At 37.1% G+C, this 19,302-nt stretch overlaps 2 protein-coding genes across 2 annotated transcripts in view; one reads left to right on the top strand and one right to left on the bottom strand.

Annotated features, from left to right (window-relative positions):
* Positions 1-310, bottom strand: part of NCEH1 (neutral cholesterol ester hydrolase 1) — a 61,255-nt gene extending 60,945 nt beyond the window's left edge. The window contains exon 1 of the mRNA XM_025913862.2: positions 4-310. Within this exon, the coding sequence (XP_025769647.1) occupies positions 4-141 (138 nt within the window). The 5' untranslated portion in view covers positions 142-310. The remainder of the gene's footprint in view (positions 1-3) is intronic.
* The window catches only part of ECT2 (epithelial cell transforming 2), a 114,734-nt gene that overhangs the window by 24,700 nt on the left and 70,732 nt on the right, over positions 1-19,302 (top strand). The window lies entirely within an intron of this gene.

Raw genomic sequence — 19,302 nt, forward strand, 5'->3', positions numbered from 1 at the left:
CACCACTTGCTGTGCGCTCCGGAAAGTCGCGTCCAGCAGCATCAGCTTCCAGGGATCGGACACGGAGCTGGGCAGGGGGATGTAGATGTAATAGGCGGCCAGCGCCACCAGGGCGGTGAGCAGGACACAGGACGACCTCATCCTCCCCCGGCTCGGCTTGCCCGCGGATGGACGAGGGAGGAAAGGTATATGCTAACCTCCAGCAAGTTTCTGCAAGGGTCAGCCGCTCATTCACCGTTTCTTATACGCCCAGCAGCCAATCAGAGGCGGCGTAGGGAGGAAGTCGGAGCGCTGACGTGCCCTGTCTTCGGTGTCCTTGCAAAGTGTTGCAGACGCTTCAGGTTTGAGAAAGCTCGGGGGCTGAGCTGGGCGAAGCACAGCGGACTCTGGAGGACACAGGTCTGTATTGCACGCCTGTGACTAAGGCCTCCCTCCAGAAGGATCCCAAACTGAAACCGGGAATAGTTTCAATGGGATGAGTCTGTGTGTGGGTGCAAAGTACGTGGGCCATTCTGACTCAAAATGGAGAGACTGAGAAAGGGAATAAAAATCCACTGTCTTCCCGAGCCAGACTTGCAATGGATACGTGGTGAAAAAGGATAATAAATTCCCGTAGCTCAATGACAAGCCAGTAGTATATCTAGCATCCAAGTCTTGATTTCCAAATCTCATTCTCCAGTGAAAAGAACCACGACTCTGCTGGCTCTTTGGAGAAAAGGGTGATTCCAAGGCTGGGGCAGGTAAAATAGAAGATGAGTCTGTTGTGCTGGAAGATAAGGAAGTGCTCAAAAATTATGGAATTGGTCAAAAGGACACAAGGGACAGCCTGAAGGATCTCCCAATAGCTGGGTAATTTTAGCATCAAAATAAATAATTAATGGAATGTAAATAAATGAATAAAATCCAGTAGTCTATACTAATATAAATGAATAAGTGGGGAAATGCCACCTGAAAAAATTCTTCCAGTGGGTCAATAGTAACAGAAAAAGCATTTGAATCCCGATTTCCAGTGTGGGAGAGGGTGTATATAGAATGGGGCAAAGAACTTCACCAGCAGAATTCAACTGGAAACCCTTGGGAAGAACTGTTGAAGGAGCTGGTAGGAGCACAACTTTATCCAATCTTATTGAAACTTAAACATCCTTAAAACATCTGGTACATACAATTTTACATCTTAATTTTTTTTCAACGTTTTTTATTTATTTTTGGGACAGAGAGAGACAGAGCATGAACGGGGGAGGGGCAGAGAGAGAGGGAGACACAGAGTCGGAAACAGGCTCCAGGCTCCGAGCCATCAGCCCAGAGCCCGACGCGGGGCTCGAACTCACGGACCGCGAGATCGTGACCTGGCTGAAGTCGGACGCTTAACCGACTGCGTCACCCAGGCGCCCCCAATTTTACATCTTAATATAGTCTTTTAAATTTAATCTGATCCAAAGAAGTGAAAAAGTCATAAATTTGGGACTGATAATGAGATTATTAGGAGAAAATTGGTTTCTTGTTCAAAGTTGGAAAAAAACATTTATATAAGGGGAACACTTCAATAGTGTTTCAAGCATTCGAGTTTGAGATAAAGGTTTTGTATCTTTTTTTTTTTTTTTTTTTCTGTAGCTACTGGTTAAGCAAATAGCTCTAAACAGAAAGAGATATATATGTTTGTGGGTGAATGTATGTGTATAAGGTTAGAAGCCAAATCTTTATGGGTGATTAGAAATAATCCCAGAGATATGGACCGAACTGACTACTGAATTACTATAATTTACTTTCAGGTAATCTGCAAAATAATTCAAAATTTTACCTCTCAGACTTTAATGTTTTCTTCCTGGATTTTGATTGTGTTCATAAAATCATAGTTCTTAGAGCCGATGACAAACCACAACAACCCTCCCTCCCCCCACATCTGACTCATCCTTCCATTTTCAGCAGTAGTAACAAGCTCAGTTTTATAGAGGAAACTCTCCAGGCCTAGAGCAGCTTGCTCATAGTCCTCTGGTTTGTAAGTGATGGAACCGACGTTTCTTTCTCCTGCCTCCTAGTGCAGTACAGCTTTCCTGAAGCAATACACTAAGACATAGAAACCAAGAAGGAACAAAGAAACCACTATAAGTCTCAGTGCTTCGTCTGTAAATCTCAGGGTTTTAAAAAATGAGACCACTTTGGGATAAACTTAAACATCTTCATTACTTGTATCCATTACTTCATACATTCAACAAATATACCTGGCCTACCCTGGGAAGTAAAGGAGTGGGGCAGGGCAGTAAGTTCTCTGCTCTTTTTGATTTTACGCACTCAGTGGTGACAGTGGTGGTCTAGGGAATGTAAGTTAGGTACAGAGATATGCTCTGCAATGAGATACAAGTTGGGGTCTTGGACCAGAGGTAGTTATTGCTTAAAATCAGGCACATTCTATTTTCTAAAAACTCTTGTGCTCCCCAGTAACTGAATGTTATTTTGGTGTCCTTGGTGGATCTACCTACCAGAAAAGGTGTGGCCTATGCAGGTGACTGGGCATACCTGGGGTGAATTTGATGGAAAGTTGTGAACTGGTGGTAATCAGGGTTCCAAGCTGTGAATTTGAATATCATCTTCAAATAAATTCCAAACTCCTTTCCAGACCTATCAACCTGGGCTGGTCTGCCTCCGCCGACCTCTGTAACTCACCTCTAGGCCTCCCTACCTGTCTTCTATGCTGCAGCCGCTGGGGCTCTTTCCTATCAGATATACAAAGCTTTCTGCCTTGGGGTCTTTATGCATGTCATTACATGCTGTTTCCTCTGCCTGGCATTCTGCCTCCTACTTTCTCCTAGTTGGCTTACTCTTATTATTGGGATATGTACTTAATGGCACTTCCTCAGAGTGACAGTATTTTATAAAATTTAGCATGTAATTGGGCCCCGAAGCTTGTAAGTACCTTCTGTAACTGCTAATTAGAGTCTTATCTTTCTCACAAAGCTAATTTAAATGACCTTCCTCTGAGTAAAGATGGAAATGAGTTATGTTGTTGAGTATTTGCATCCTGAAGGAACCTGTTTTAAAGTAATTTTCAATATATCTGAAAATAGTAAAATGATTTTCTTTTTTTTTCTTTTTTTTAATCTTTATTTATTTTGAGAGAGAGAGACAGAGTGTGAACAGAGGAGGGGCAGAGAGAGAGGGAGACACAGAATCTGAGGCAGGCTCCAGGCCCTGAGCTGTCAGCACAGAGCCCGACACGGGACTCGAACTCACAAACCATGAGATCATGACCTGAGCCGAGGTTGGATGCTTAACCAACTGAGCCACCCAGGTGCCCTTAAAATGATTTTCTTATTTCGGAATCTTGTTTCAGAAAGACTATTGAATATTTACCTGCTTACAAGCCAATCTTTTGGGAGAGTTCTGGTTAAGTCTCTTTTCTCCATTTTCCATTTTTTTCAGATTTTCAGATGGAATCAAACAAGTATGGGTACCATATTTAAGGTTTATATTCCTATAATCCCTGAGAAAGTGATTTCGTAATTCTTGGTATAAAATGGCTCCTTCCATTTCATGTGTGCATCCAAGGACCAGATGTCTTGTATGTATGAAACTACGTATCAAGGAATTGATAATATGAAAACTTATATAATATGACAATATGTTATAATTACCTTATCATCTTTGGACATAGATGTCATTTATTTTCTAAAGTCTGCAGATATTTACCAATGACTTACTCAGTATTGAACGTTGTATCATGTTGGGGATGGCACATAATAGGACAGAAAATACATAGTAAACAGGAAAGTTAAAGAAAACTTGCTAAGTGCTATAGTAGAGGTGTAGAAAGAGTAGACTTCAAAGGCTTCAAAGCAGACAGACGGGGGAGAAAGGCATATGCTAGCATTCTGTGTAATCTTAGGTCTGGAGAATGTTCTAGGTACACTTGAGAAGAATGTGTATTCTGCTGTTGTTGGATGGAATGTTCTGTACACTAACATGTCTGTTAGTGACATTGGTCTAAAGCATGGTTCAAATCCAATGTTTTCTTATTGATTTTCTGTCTCGATGATCTATCCATTGTTGAAAGTGGGGTATTGCTGCTATTACTGTATTGTCTATTTCTCCCTTCAAATCTGTTGGTATTTGCTTAATATATTTGAGTGCTCTGATGTTGGGTCCATATATATTTAGGATTATTACACCTTCTAAATGAATTGATCCCTTTATCATTAGGTATTAATATTACATTAGCACTGTTTTAGGGTTTTTCCCCCTGAAGTTTGTTACTCAGTTATGAAAATTTGATATACATAGTAAAAAATGATATGGCAGACTTTTGGTGCATTTGTTTAAATAGTTTAAATTTGTATTATTTTAACATATATCAATATAAAAATCCATTGATAAAAATAAGTACATTTTAACAATGTTCATGAAGCAGAAAATACAGCTACTAAAGAGATACATGGGAAAATGTTTAACCTTACAAAGAGTCAAGCGATGTAAAATAATTTTCAGTGTCCTGTTTTTCCTCCAAAAAATTATGAAGAGAGAGTAGATCATAGATGGAAGAGATGTTATAAAAGGTAGGTAAATACGCAGTATCCAGCATCCTTTTATAAATGATGCCATGATATGAATCCTTATATATAAAAAAATTCCTTAATAAAGATTACTTAAAAATTATATGCATAAAAATAAATATTTAAAAATAAGTTTTTGCTACATATCAAAACAAGTAAATACTGTATCTAAATGTAAATAGAGCACTTAGCTTTTACAATAATTTAGGGGCACCTAGGTGGCTCAGTCAGTTAAACGTCTGACTTCAGGGGGCGCCTGGGTGGCTCAGTTGGTTAAGCAGCTGACTTCGGTTCAGGTCATGATCTCACGGTCCGTGAGTTCGAGCCCCGCATCGGGCTCTGTGCTGACAGCTCAGAGCCTGGAGCCTGTTTCGGATTCTGTGTCTCCCTCTCTCTGACCCTCCCCTGTTCATGCTCCCCTGTCTCAAAAATAAATAAAACGTTAAAAAAAAAAATTTAAAAAAAAATAGTGATCTTTTCTTTAAAAAAAAAAAAAAAAGTCTGACTTCGGCTCAGGTAATGATCTCAAGGTTAGTGAGTTCAAGCCCCACTTAGGGCTCTGTGCTGACAGCTCGAAGCCTGGAGCCTGCTTCGGATTCTGTGTCTCCTTCTCTCTCTCATGCTCTCTCTCTCTTTCTCAAAGAATAAATAAACATTAAAAATTTTTTAAATAATTTTAAAAAGCAGGATACTGCCACAAACAACTGCTTAGTTTATAATAAATAAATATGTATTCTGACAATAATTATGTTTTAAAAAATGCAAAAAGCTTAAATACAACAACTGGAGGTAAATACACCCAAACCTCAGATGTATTTTTGTTTATGTAGAACTATGAATAATTCTATTTTCTTTTTATTACTTTGAGTTTTTCAATTTTCTTCATTCATTACTGTATAATAATGTTTTAAAAATAACTTAGAAACAGGAGGTCACAAATGCCTAAGAAAATTGGTACTGGACCCATCTTATACCAGATAAACCTGAATGAACTTTTATTGAAAATTACATCTATTTACATTTATTTACCTAATTTAAAAATTGTGTTTATAAAAGTCCTCTATGTTTATCTCAAACTGCCTGTCCTAACAAAGACATTTGAGTGTAGATTCTTGACTCAGCTGACTCAGCTGTATCATAGGCTGCTCATATGACCTTGGGAAAGTTCCCCATCATTCTTGACTCTTAGTTTCTTCAACTGTAGAATAATGATTTGGATCCAGGATCTCTAAGATTCCTTCTAGTTCCAAGAGCTGCCAGTTATATGAGAATGCAAATAAATACAAGCTAAACATGTTACAAAAGGCACTTTAAATAAGGCTCTAAAAATGTACTCTTATGAGAAAAATGCAAAAGCTCCCATGAGAAAGTAATTTGTGTGTGTAAAAAAAGCAAGGAATGCTTAAAATATATTATTAGTTCATTAAGTGATCATGATCAAATCACAGAAATGTGTCTTTGGCAAGAAATTCTATTCATGGGGAAAAAAACCCATAGAGCATAATTAAACTCTTCTAGATTCACTGGCCTAAAGTTATTTTTCCTTTGGTAAAATAAATCATTCAGTTTTTGCAATATTCATTACTAACTCATTACAAATTTGTAAATGTATATATATATATATGTATATATACACACACACATATTGATATGTATACATATATACCGTTTATTGTATATGATGGCCTATTTCTATTAAAGGAAAATCCATTGATTTTAGAAATTATTTGATATCATCTACTTCATAATAGGTTCATATCACTAGTTTTTTAAAATTATTATTTGGGGTGCCTGGGTGACTCAGTCGGTTAAATGCCTAAACCTTGATTTCAGCTTAGGTCATGATCTCACAGTTCACGGAAATCAAGCCTCACATCAGGCTCTGCACTGACAGTGGGGAGTCTGCTTGCGATCTCTCTGCCTCTCTCTCTGCCCTTCCCCTGCTTATGCCACCCATGTGTGCACACATGTGCGCATGCTATCTCTCTCTTTCAAAATAAATAAACTTAAAAAATATCTTTTATGCTTTTCTAGTTTTGTTGTTATAATATTTTATCCTTTTCAGCCTTTCCAAGTCCATGTGTCTTGTTCTTCTCAAGGCCTGAAATAGGTTGATAGGAGCTGAGCCATTTCTCCAATTAAATTTTGTTGTGAGGGCTCTTGGCATTCTGAAAGAAGACCCATTTCCTACACATTATTTGCTGAGTACAACACCTCCTGATTTTGTAGGCTAAGCTTTCATTTTAGTCAGGTTATAGATTGTCATAACTGCTAGAATTTGTGGCAAAGTGAAGAAACTTGTAGCAAAGTAAAGAAACTCAACACTAAAGCTATCTGAAGGCCAAACTCCCTGCCATACTACAGAATTAATTACTGCTTGGGCTTTAGTACTTTTCTGTCCAGGTCACTCAGTGATAAAATGAAGACAGCAATGTCCCTTATTTCACCTTGTTCAGTCACTAGGACTACTGTTGTACTACTGTCTACATTCTGGAAATTGTAGAATTTTCATTGATAGAAGCTCTTTCATCTGTGTGGATTTTTCACTTAATTCATACAACTATGAAAGTGGTGGAATGAACATTATTTTTTATGCAACCTTATAGATGTGAAAACTAAGGCTCAAATAAGGTAAGTGATTTGCTTAACATCACAGAGTAAGCAGCATCAGGACTTAAGTCCAATGTTCTAGTAATGAATCCTATTTTCCAGAAACATCATCATCCCCTATATCACTTCTTGAAGTGATGTTGAGGAAGAAGGGAGGAAATTATTAATCTGCATGATAAAGTAATTGTTTCATTTTTATTTTTCCAATCAATAAGCATATGCTTTCTTTTTTTTTTTTCTGTAAGTGTTCTCTCCTTAGGATAGAGTGAGTAATTCCTCTATTCTTTCACCAATCAAAAATAATGTTTCAAAGTATTTAGAACTTTCTTAGGTTTTTCAACCCTTCAAACCAGACACACAGTTATGATGTTTAGTAGATGGATATTTAGACATTGTGCATTGTGTGCAAGAAAGGGATGAGGATAGGGAAATATTCTGGTTATCTCAAGAATTATATCTACCCCAACTAAAATTAAAGTCAGACTCTTTATTGGAAATATCTATCTTAGAAATGCTAAGGTTGCAGATTGTAACAACCTTAGGAAATAATGATAATTTTGTTCTAATGTTTACTTATTTTTGAGAGAGAGAGAGAGAGAGAGACAGCCCAAGCAGGGAAGGAGCAGAGAGAGAGGGAGACGCAGAATCCAAAGCAGGTTCCAGGCTCTGAGCTGTCAGCACAAGCCCGACACGGGGCTCGAACCCACAAACTGTGAGATCATGACCTGAGCCAAAGTCAGATGCTTAACGGACTGAGCCACCCAGGCACCCCAGGAAATGATGATATAATGTATTCTATTTTTTTAGAGCTCAGTTTCTCTGTATAAAATATGAAACATAATTTTCTAGTGTGGTTGGCTATTATATTATTGTCATTCTCAGGTATGATTTTTGTTTGGTTTCATATATTCTTTCACTTATTTATTTAAGCAGTATTTACTAACTTTGTATTACTATGCTAGATTCTGGAATATAAAGGCAAAAATAAAAAGAACTTACAGTGTGGTTTGGGAGGTATGGTGATTAAAAAAACATCATTCCTCCCTTGATATTAAAATTCATAATACATAAGCTTAGTTCTCCCATGTCTTTGTTTCAGTTTTTAGATAAAGGATTTTGGGGTCTTTGTTGATGCCTTATCAGCCACTACATTCAAAGAATATTTACTCATTAAATCAAAAGTATGCCAAATATGGATACATATTATACATACATTCATTTACAAGCTGGTGACTAAAGGGATTTTGTAAACACTTAAAATATCCCATTGCTATTAACCAGTTTTCATTAGCACAATGCTTTTTAAAAATGTTTTAAGGATTGGAAATACTTAACTTTGGAAAAATACTAAATTTAGCTTGTTCTCTATGTTCAAAAGTCCTACTTACATATAGTGTGTGACTGTAAAGCAGTAATATTGATTTCACAAGCCACCTTCATGTATTCAGCAATAACAAATAAAAACCTCATAAACTTCAAGGTGTAATGTATTAAAAACACTAACCTGCAATTTGGTCAAGTCCAACAAAAATATACTGAATGGATACCATATTGCATGTATTATGCTAGAGGGCAGTGGAGGGGGATGGCAGGTAGGGATGGTAAGATTACAAAGATGTGACTTTCCTGCCTTTTAGAGAGGGCCTCTCAAAATAATACACTATGAGCAGCAAAACACAAAAATAATACTGTACACGCACCACTGCACAGCGTGGTTTGAGTCAAGTACTGCAGGAACACAGAGGTGGGAGCACTTCGTCAGAGGTTAGGTGGAAGAAGGCTCACAGGAGCAGTAATATTTGCTTTGAACCTTAAGAAGCAAAAAGGATTTGGAGCACTTGGCTGGCTCATTCGGTAGAGCATGCCCCTCTTGATCTCAGGGTGGTGAGTTCAAGCCCCACATCGGATGTAGAGCTTACTTTAAAAAATAAATAAATAAAAATAAAAGGAGAATTATCTGACTTTGCATATGCCTTATAGTGAATATGTTTGGGGTGTATGAACAGAACATCATTCCAAAGAAAACCTGCATGAGCATTACCGTGAACACTTGGTATATTATGAACTCCCAGAACCTTTTAAACACTCTTGATAAATGCTGGTAATTTCCCACATTGTGAGTCTACATCTGCAAGCCGGAGGCTATGTATGTCACTATCCTAGTCCCTCTCCTATCTCAGACACCCAGCATGTGCCATAGATTCTGCCATTAGCAGCCCTCGTGGAATGCCTTGGACGCAAAAGAGCATCGTGAGGAAGGAAGTGTGATGTAGAGTCTGGCCGTGAGGCGCGGAGCTCGCAGTGGCATCAGGGGTGAAGGTTGCTGGTATATCCGTACTTGTTCCTAGAGCACTGGAGACAGCCTGGTGGACGTTCTGGGTATTGCTGCAAGCAGCTTTAGCCTCTGGGAATGATTGGCCTTTTTTTGTTAAAACTAGCTGGAGTGAGCTGGTTCTGTTGTTTGTAACTGAAAGTCCTAATATAATTGTTTATAGAGTCAAATCACAATTATGGTGATTTTTAATATTTTGTAAACCCACCTCATTAATATATATGAATTCCTGTAGCCAGCGAAGGCAGAGGCTAGCCAGTGGTGGCACATCCATTGGATACACCGGAATTATAACTCAGTTGCATTTATTCTCCCCCTCTTCACCCCTTACCCTGTTCTGTCTATCCACAGGTCCATACCACTGCATTTCCAGATTTAATGAATGCACAAAATAAAAATATATACTGAACCCAATATGTATTATTTGCCCATGTTTTCCAGGGAGACAAAATAAATACAATATTGAGGCATCTTTAAGAACTTGTGGAATTGCAGAATGAAGTGGTAAAAGGCAGCTAGGGGTATGAGAGAGAGCATTTACATCTGGTCCTAGTTCAGTTGTAGACTGACCATGTGATCTTTGGCCTTTTTGACCTAGTTTTCTCCTCTGTAAATGGTAGGATTGTGCCAGTAATAACAGCTATTATTTATTGAGCACATGCTTTGATAGTCACTGATTCAAGAGAGATAAATTACTACCTCAGGCTAAGAGAGAAGATTGAGAGGTTAAATAACTTACCAAAAGTCACACAGTTAGGCAATGACAGAGCTGGACTGACGCAGACATACTGTTACTGAAGCTTTACGCCTTAACCTTCATTAGGTGATTTCTTGTGTTTCTTTCAACTATAACTCTCTAAATCAACTTGTATTCTCTTGTAAATCTACATAAACCTGCAAGGAAGGTGGGAGCTGACTTTCACAAACAACACTACACATTTTAATTATTAAGCGGCCTAAGGCAGTGCTAGGTTTCTTGGTAGACAATATCCTGGTAACTCCCATTCAAGCTGATGCAGAAAGAGAAAGAGCCATGAGGTTTGGCTGCTGTGGGAGGAAATCCATGATTATTGATAAACGTGTGTTTGGAATGGCACAGTGACAAGGCAGAGCCCCTGGGGTGGGGCCTACCCCAGCAGCGAGGGACCAGTAAGCACAGTGGTTGCAAACTGCAGCAGCTTGGGAACAGAATGGAAATCCTTGATGGTTATAGAAGAGCAAAAACAGAACTGGCAACTATAGCATTGTCACTGACATCATGGCCATCATCATCATCATCACTGGGAACACCTATTGAGTGTTTCTATGTAGCAGGCAGTGTTCTAAGTATTTAAAATATATTATTTCATTTAATCTTTTTTCGGCTAATATATTTCCACTGTTACCAAGGGTAAATGTATATATTTATTATAGCAGTCTCATACAATATAAAGTTTTATCACTGCTTTTATAACTTCATATAGGATAAATACCTTCTCTTCTCTTTGAAAACAGCTTCTCAAACTGTCTGTGAAAGACCAGGAGTTTTTTCAATCCTTCCCAATGACCATTTTTGCTAAATTATTCTGAGCATGCGTTTGATGTCACAGCACTGTTCAATTGCTGTTAAACTTTCTATATGTTTATAAACTGGTTCTAATCTACAGATCACACTTTGAGTAGCACTGTTTTAAAACACCTCAAATGATTGCACCACATGAAGAAAAACCTATTGGATAGCCAATCCTGTTGGGGATATAAGATAGCACTGTTCAGCGCCAGTCACTCCATTCAGGGGCTCTACCAATTTTACTGCCTTGAGAAATAAGGCAAGCTCTACTGTAAATGTACTAAACCTTGTAGAAAATCAACTCCCTGTAGCATGTTACCTGTTATAAAAATTTGCACTTCGAACTTTATATTATCTTCCTACATCTAATCAGTCACCAGCAAGCCTTCAAGTTTTGTTTACCTTGCCTGTCACATTAGTCTTCTTTTTTATTGCCAGCATCCTTCATCATGACTGTAAAGTCATTATTCCTAGATTATTAGAAAGGAATCATAGTCCCCTTGCCACCGTTATCTGATTTCTTTTCTTTTTCTCATTTAGAAAAATGAAGTGAGCAGAGACTGATTTTCAGGTGTCTGTTAGCTCTAATATTCCATGATTTATCCCTTACTGTTCTTATTGATTTTGACTCTTCTTTGCCCAAAATACCTTATCCTAGATTTCATATTAGAGTCTTTCCACAGAAAGTAAATATGAAAAGGAAGTATAGCCTGGAGATCAGTAACTAAGATTTGAAGGGTAGAGCTAGGCTCAATGTGCTGACAATCCAGAATCTGTAACTTTGGCAAGCTTGCATGGATGGTTTTGGTTGTTTTATTTGGTACTATACCCCTCAAGGTAATTAATATTTCTGTAACCTTAGGAAAGCAACCCCTAAGAGGAATGAGGAATGATAATAAGAATAGTATAGAAATAATGAAAAGCATAAATTTAAATTCAGAGTATTAATACTTTCTAACTACTTGAAGTATAAAAGTAGTAAGAAGTTTTGTAATCAATATAATTTGTATTTAGTTTGATAAATGTGTATGTAATATTTCAGAAAATCTGATGTATTAGACTTGTGATTTTTAATTATGACATTTCTATTATATGTTTCAGTGTTTCATTAAGTAAATAATCAATGTTTAATTTAATTTGCTTTGTTTTAGTATCTCATGATACAAAGTTGGTTTTACTAAAGAATCCCTTCCTTTTGATAATCTTGTGATAATCAAACACAATTGATTTTTCTTTAGGGACCTAAGATAGTAAGATAGTAAATATATTCATTACAATTCTAACAGATAATGAAATAGACTAATAGACTAGAAACTCAAGCTTTTTTTTTTATTTTTGTTTTTGAGATTTGCACTATTGTAAAATTTATGGATAGATGATTTATTTAATTTCTCATTTAGAAATTTCAGATAAATATATGAATTGTGTTTCCTACCTTAAGGTATTCTAAGAGATTCTAGGAAATGGGTCTTTTAATTTATGTTTCTTATTTTCATAGCATGGAAACATATTTGTTCTATCTGGTATGGGGGAGAGTTGGTAAAAGACCTTGAGTGTTCATGGGAAAGTGCTTGGATGTATGCTATTGATAACTAATAGAGAGTCAAGGGTTTGATAAGGACAATGGCATAATTAGGGCTATTTTGTTTCCCCAACTTTTAAATTATGAAAGTAAACCATGTTCACAATTTTAAAAATCAAGCAATATAGAAGTGCTGTCTAGAGATATCTGCTGTATGATAACATAACGACTTTTAATTTCATATTGGTGTTCCCAACAGCAGTGATTTAATGCATATACATTCCTTGGTCAGTCACATTAATGCGAAAAGAAAAGAAAACAAATGAACAATATTTTAATTAGGAAAATAAAACAAGGTAATTTTAAAATATTGATAAACATCTCAACTCGTTATTATACTCTACATACCAGCTCCATTTAATTTTCAAAAAGAGAAGCAGGCAAAATGTTAATGAAAAATTAAAGCAAATTATGCTTAATGAAGGAGAAAATAGCCTAATATTTTAATAGCCTCTATAAAATAAATTCAACTGTGTGTGAAAGAGAAGGTAAAAATAATGAGAGATAAAGCATTGGGCTTTTTTATCACATCTGTGACAATATCAAGCATCACAACTTTCATGTTAGTGTACATTAGGGAAACATTTTTCTACTTTATACACATTACCATGAAATTACCTATCTACCATGGATGGTTAGGATGTCGTATGGCCTTGTGAATTCCAGTTGTATGAAGAGGAAAGTAGTGGGCTGGAATGGGGATTGTTGAGATAGACCTCACTGAACTCTGAGCTCTATGAGGGCAAAGACTGCATCAGCTTGTTCATAGTTTTATCCCCAGGGTCCAGCACAGTGCCTGGTGTATAATAAGTACTCATAAATATTTGTCAGATAAATAATAATAGTAATAGCTAGCATTTAGTGAATGCTTTCAATGCACTGTTCTCCACACTAATACTATTTTATGCAATCCTCACAAATGCTCGCAAATGACATCTATTAGTGCAGGAATTGACAACTTATGGGACATGAGCTCAAAGGCACTGGAATCTAAGAGAAGTTTCTAGTTCACTCACTATAGGGCAAAGGTTAAGAACTTTTAGAATCATACAATTGCCTGAATTTTAAGTTTCCTCTGATTTACCTTTTTTGTCCAAAATAGAGCATTTCTTTGCCTGTCTGTGCTCTCTGGTCCTTAGCATCTCACACAGTTTACTTGGTCTCATATGCTTGCTGCAATTTCAGTAGCCTAGTCATCACGGATTTAAAACTTATCTTTGGTTTTCAGCAATTTGACTATGATATGTAAGACTTACTTTGTATTTATCCTAAGTTGGGTTTGCGGATCTTCTGGAAGTAGAAACTTTTCTTGTGGCAAAAGCTATCCATGTCTTTTGACAAATTTGAGAAATTTGGGGCCATTGTTTCTTAACAATGGGACTCCAATTACATGTGATATTTTCCCACAGGTTCTTGAAGCTCTCATTTTTTTTTTTAGCCAAACTTTTTCTCTCTTGGTGTTACTATTGAATAATTTCTATTAATCTATTTTCAAGTTAATGGACTCTTTCCTCTATCACCTATGTTCTACTGTTAAGTCCATCCAGTTAATTTTGGATTTTAACTATTGTATTTCCCATTCTGGAAAAATTTTGAAAACAGATTCCATTTTGTTCTTTTTAAAAGTATGTTTATAGAGGTATTGTATGCAGTAAAATTCATGAGTTTTGACAAAGGTATACATTTGTGTAGCTATTACCACACTCAAGATGTGAATACTTTACCATCCCCAAAAGGTTTTTTGTGGCTCTGTAGTAAACCTGCCTCCTTACCCTCAGCCTAATCTGTTTTTGGCCTTATCTTTTTCAGAATCCATACAAATGGAATCATAACAACATTTAGCTTTTTGTTTCTGGTTTATTTGACTTAACGTAATTCTTCTAGGAATCATCCTTTTGGTTGCATGGAAATTGCTGAGTACATCCCAAACGTGGGATGTGATGTATCGCTCTCTGTTGATGCATTCACTAATGATATACGTTTGAGTTTTTTCCACTTTTTAGCAATTGTGAATAAAATTTCCTCAAGCATTCTTATATATGGGAATGGGATTGCTGAATCTTAAGCAATTGTGTGTTTAATTGCAAGAAACACCCACACTAGCAATGTATGAGAGGTCCTATTTTCTACATCCTCACCAGACTTGATACTATCTCTGTTTAAACACTTTTTAAAAATTTTGTTTATTTTATTTTTATTTTTTGAGAGGGAAAGAGAGAGAGAGAGAGAGCGTGCACACACGCAAGTGAGAGAAGGGTAGAGGGGCGGGCAGCGGTGGGGGAGAGAATCTCAAGCAGGCTCCACACTTAGCACAGAGACCTATGTGGGGCTCAATCTCACCACCATGAGATCTTGACCTGAGCCAAAATCAAGAGGCAGATGCTTAACTGATTGAGCCACCCAGGCGCCCCAAGAGTTTTCATATTCTAATAGCCATAAAATTGTGAAACTTATCCCATGTCAGCCCAAGCTTTTACTCCTCTGCAGAATCTTTTGATCACTGCTTTTTTCCACTGTTCAGAACATTTTTTTTGCACTTTCCTCAATATGTATAGTTGTTATTTGCAAAAGAATTGGTTATTTAACAGTTTATTCAGATATAGGAGAAGCAGAAATCCTATTCTCATGTTTTTTTTAAAGTTGGAATCATGATCCAAATTAAATCCGTATATTGTGCTTGGTTATATGTCTCTTAAGTCAGATCTATTGATTACCCCTTTGTTGCTCATTTTCTTCTTGCTGTTTATTTGTTGGAGAAACCAGGTTTTGTTGCAGAGTGTCTGCAAGTCCAGATCTTGCTGATTGTATCCTTATGGTGTAATTGATCATTTCTCTGGTTCCTGTATTTACTTAAAAAATCAGATTTGGAGATTAATTACATTCAAATTCAAAAACAATTACCTTTTTTACAAGATAACTTCAAAAATGGGTGTGAATTTCTATTAGGAGTAAATCTCAACTTCTTGTTCTATAAATTAAGGGTCTGATCCTTCATATTCAGTGGTCAGTGGTTTTCAGATTTTGTGTTCTAGAAAAAACTTAAATTTCTGCAGAATCTTCATGAAGTCAAGTCAGGATCTCTCTTCCCCTTTTCAATTCAGCTTGGCTCTTATCTGTTTTATATATGGGAGTTCATTGTGATGTTTCATTTGAAGAAATATTCAAAAAGTTTGAAAACCTGGGGGGCTCAATTGGTTAAGCTTTCTGACTCTTGATTTTGGCTCAGGTCATAATCTCATGGTCATGGGATTAAGCCCTACATTGGGCTCCGCACTGATCATGGAGCTTGTTTGGGATTCTCTTTCTGCCTCTCTCTCTCTCTCTCTCTCTCTCTGCTCCTCCCCCACTCACATTCATTCTCAAATAAATAAATTAAGATTTTTTTAAAAACTTGAAAACTTAACTATAGAGAACAAACTGATGATTACCAGAGAGGAGGTGGGGGGGGAGGGTGGGAAAATGGGTGATGGGGATTAAGGAGGGAACTTGTTTTGATGAGCATAGGGGTTATATGGAAGTGTTGAACCACTCATTGTACAACTGAAACTAATATTACACTGTATGTTAACTAACTGGAATTTAAATAAAAACTTTTTTAAAAGAAACTTTAAAACAATTGATAAATGACTAAATTCTCATTATAACATGTAGTATTTAAAATTTCTTAGATCTTTCCCTTCTTCCTCCTTTTCATTTTTCATTCCCCATTTCTTCTTTTGCTTATTCTTTCTTTGAAAAAAATGTGAGTACCTATAATGTGGCAGGTAGTGACCTGGTCACTGGAAATATGTCAGGGAACAAAACAGACAAAATGCTCTGCCTTCATGGAGCTCACATTCTAGTATGGAGAGACAGAGGATAAACAATGACTGAACTGCAGGTAATAATGGTATTGATGTGGAAATGTTTGGGTTTAGAGCCAACAGCCAAGAAAGAATTCTTGAGATGACTTCAGTGCAAAAAGGTGGTTTTATTAAAGCACAGGGACGGGACCCCTAGGCAGAAAGAGCTACACTGGGGTTCTGACAGGTGACTGATTATATACTTTCAAGTTAGGAGGAGGTTAGGGACAGAGCAAGTCTCCAAAATCAAGGTTCCCAGGATCCGAGGGGGCTAGCTATGATTAGGAAAAGTCATTTATTACTGTTTAGTAAAAACTCAGTCATGAGATCTTTCAGATGTATATCAGTGGGCCAAAGGCTTGGAGGATGATTGCTAATGTATATCTTGAAGGGTAGAGATAAAGGAAGTTTCCAAAGAAATTCTTATGTGTTAAGGTAGACTTACAGGATCCCGGAGGTCAGGGTAATGTTAAGCTAAGATTGCTTTTTGCCCTTAGCAAAGTGTCATCGTTGAGGCAGTTGAGTTCCTAGAGGAGTGTCATTCTGCCTGTCTCAAGGACTTGCCAATGGGCTGTAAGTTGTAAGGAAATTCAATTTTTTCTTTTGCCTTTGTTTCCCAGATCAGGTATGAAATGAAAAAAAAAAAAAAAAGTGAGGCAAAGGGGGACCTGGGGTGACTGTGAAGGGGAGAGGAGTAGGTGATGAATGGGAAGCTATTAAAGTTTTTTGAGCACAGTGACAAGAGCTGACTTCTGTTTTCACAGGAATGCTCTAGTTGCTTTACTGAGAATAGACAGCGAATGTTTAAGGGTGAAAATGGGGAGATGAGTTGGGGGGGCTACTGCAATAGTTCAGGTAAGGGAAGATGTTAGCCTAGAAAAGGGTAATGGGGGAGGGGAGAACAGGTCTGTTCTCGATATATTTTGAAGGTAGAGCTGACAAGATTTGGATTTGTAAAAGTAACACATCTTGTCATTCTTGGTCACAAGCAATAGAAACTAACTATCTTAAAGGATAAAAAGATTTATTTGCACAATTAATGTGAGGATCAACCTTGGGAAATGGGCAGGAGCTAGTGAGGAGTAGTAGGTGGTAGATATACTAGCAAAGATTATTGCATCCACAGACTCTGGTTTGCACATTGCTGTTGGCTACTGGAATGCGTATGATCTTCACTTCTTTCCATATCTTTAGCACATGCTAAAAAACAAAGTCCTATAAAGATAGCATCTGGGGGCGCCTGGGTGGCGCAGTCGGTTGAGCGTCCGACTTCAGCCAGGTCACGATCTCGCGGTCCGTGAGTTCGAGCCCCGCGTCAGGCTCTGGGCTGATGGCTCGGAGCCTGGAGCCTGTTTCCGATTCTGTGTCTCCCTCTCTCTCTGCCCCTCCCCCTTTCATGCTCTGTCTCTCTCTGTCCCAAAAATAAATAAATGTTGAAAAAAAAATTTTTTAAAAAAAAGATAGCATCTGATTGGCAGAGCTTTACTCAACGGAAGACTGCAGCCCCATTCTTATCTGTGGTAACAGAGAAGCATTACCTCTCATTAAACCGTATTCCATGAGGGAATCCTCAAAAGGGATGTTGGAGTATTATTAGGAATGAAGGGTTAAATGTTTAACAGCCAGGAAAACAACAATTGTCCACTAAAACACACTCAGGATAAAATATTTGAGAAGTACCAAAAAAAAAAAAAAAAAAAAAATGGAGGGGTGCTTGGGTGGCTCAGTAAGTTAAGCGTCCGACTTCGACTCAGATCATGATCTCGTGGTTTATGATTTCGAGCCCCGCGTCAGGCTCTGTGCTGACAGCTCAGAGCCTGGAGCCTGCTTCAGATTCTGTGTTTCCCTTTCTCTGCACCTCCACCATTTGCACTGTCTCTCTCTCAAAAAGTAAATAAAACATAAAAAAAAAATGGAAAGGAGAGGGAGAAATAATCTCAAATGCTACTGGCCAGATACAGACACTAAAAACATTTATTGCATTTCTTCATAATTAATTCTTTTCTACATATAGGATTTACATATAGTTGCATTATGCACTTAAATATCACTTGCAACCCGACTTCAGGTTTTAAAAAATGTTCCCAATGCACTATTATTATTTCTTACACGTAATTTTTCTCATTATTAAACCCACAGTTAATCTGCTTATTGCAAATGGGCATATAATTGAGGTCAAGTCGTCACTATTTTTTTGATGACCTGTGTTCTATTTTCATTTCACCTTAACAATCCCATTTTTTTCCATTCATTTGAACAGCAGCAACAAAAATATTGCTAAGTACGATCAAGGTATTCATAGTGTTGTCATAGGAAATACTAGTCTACAAGATAAAGCTGCTCTCAAAACTTAACTGGCAGACAGTATTACTTTAGGATACCTCAGATATTTACAAGTTAGTTGATAGTGTGGAAGAGGTAATTTATGAGTGTCAGTGCATAATAAATGAAAGTGCAGGTTGTAGGAAAACTGAATTTTTGATATGGATAATTGCCTATGTTCATAAACTGTCAAATCTTAACTGAATCAATTCAGTACCATTAACTCTCTCCCACTCATAGCTGGGACCAGCTGTGGTGCAAAAATCATTCAATTCTTGGGTAATTTACTCGAATGTCAAAGATGTAAATTATTTTATCCTTGATGTAAATGTATTAATTTTGGAAACATGCCACTTAGTTTTTCCTGAAAAACTGTCATTAAAAATAGGTTAGATGAAAGTAAAAATAATACAAACTTTCTTTAGTGTCTTTGGAAAAAACATAACTGATATTATAATACAAATGAGCTCATCCATTAATTCATTTACTTGTTATTTCAACAAATATTTAATTTAATGCCT

Source organism: Puma concolor, chromosome C2 (assembly GCF_028749965.1).
Source record: "Puma concolor isolate L17-30 chromosome C2, mPumCon1.1.hap2, whole genome shotgun sequence".
Taxonomy (NCBI): domain Eukaryota; kingdom Metazoa; phylum Chordata; class Mammalia; order Carnivora; family Felidae; genus Puma; species Puma concolor.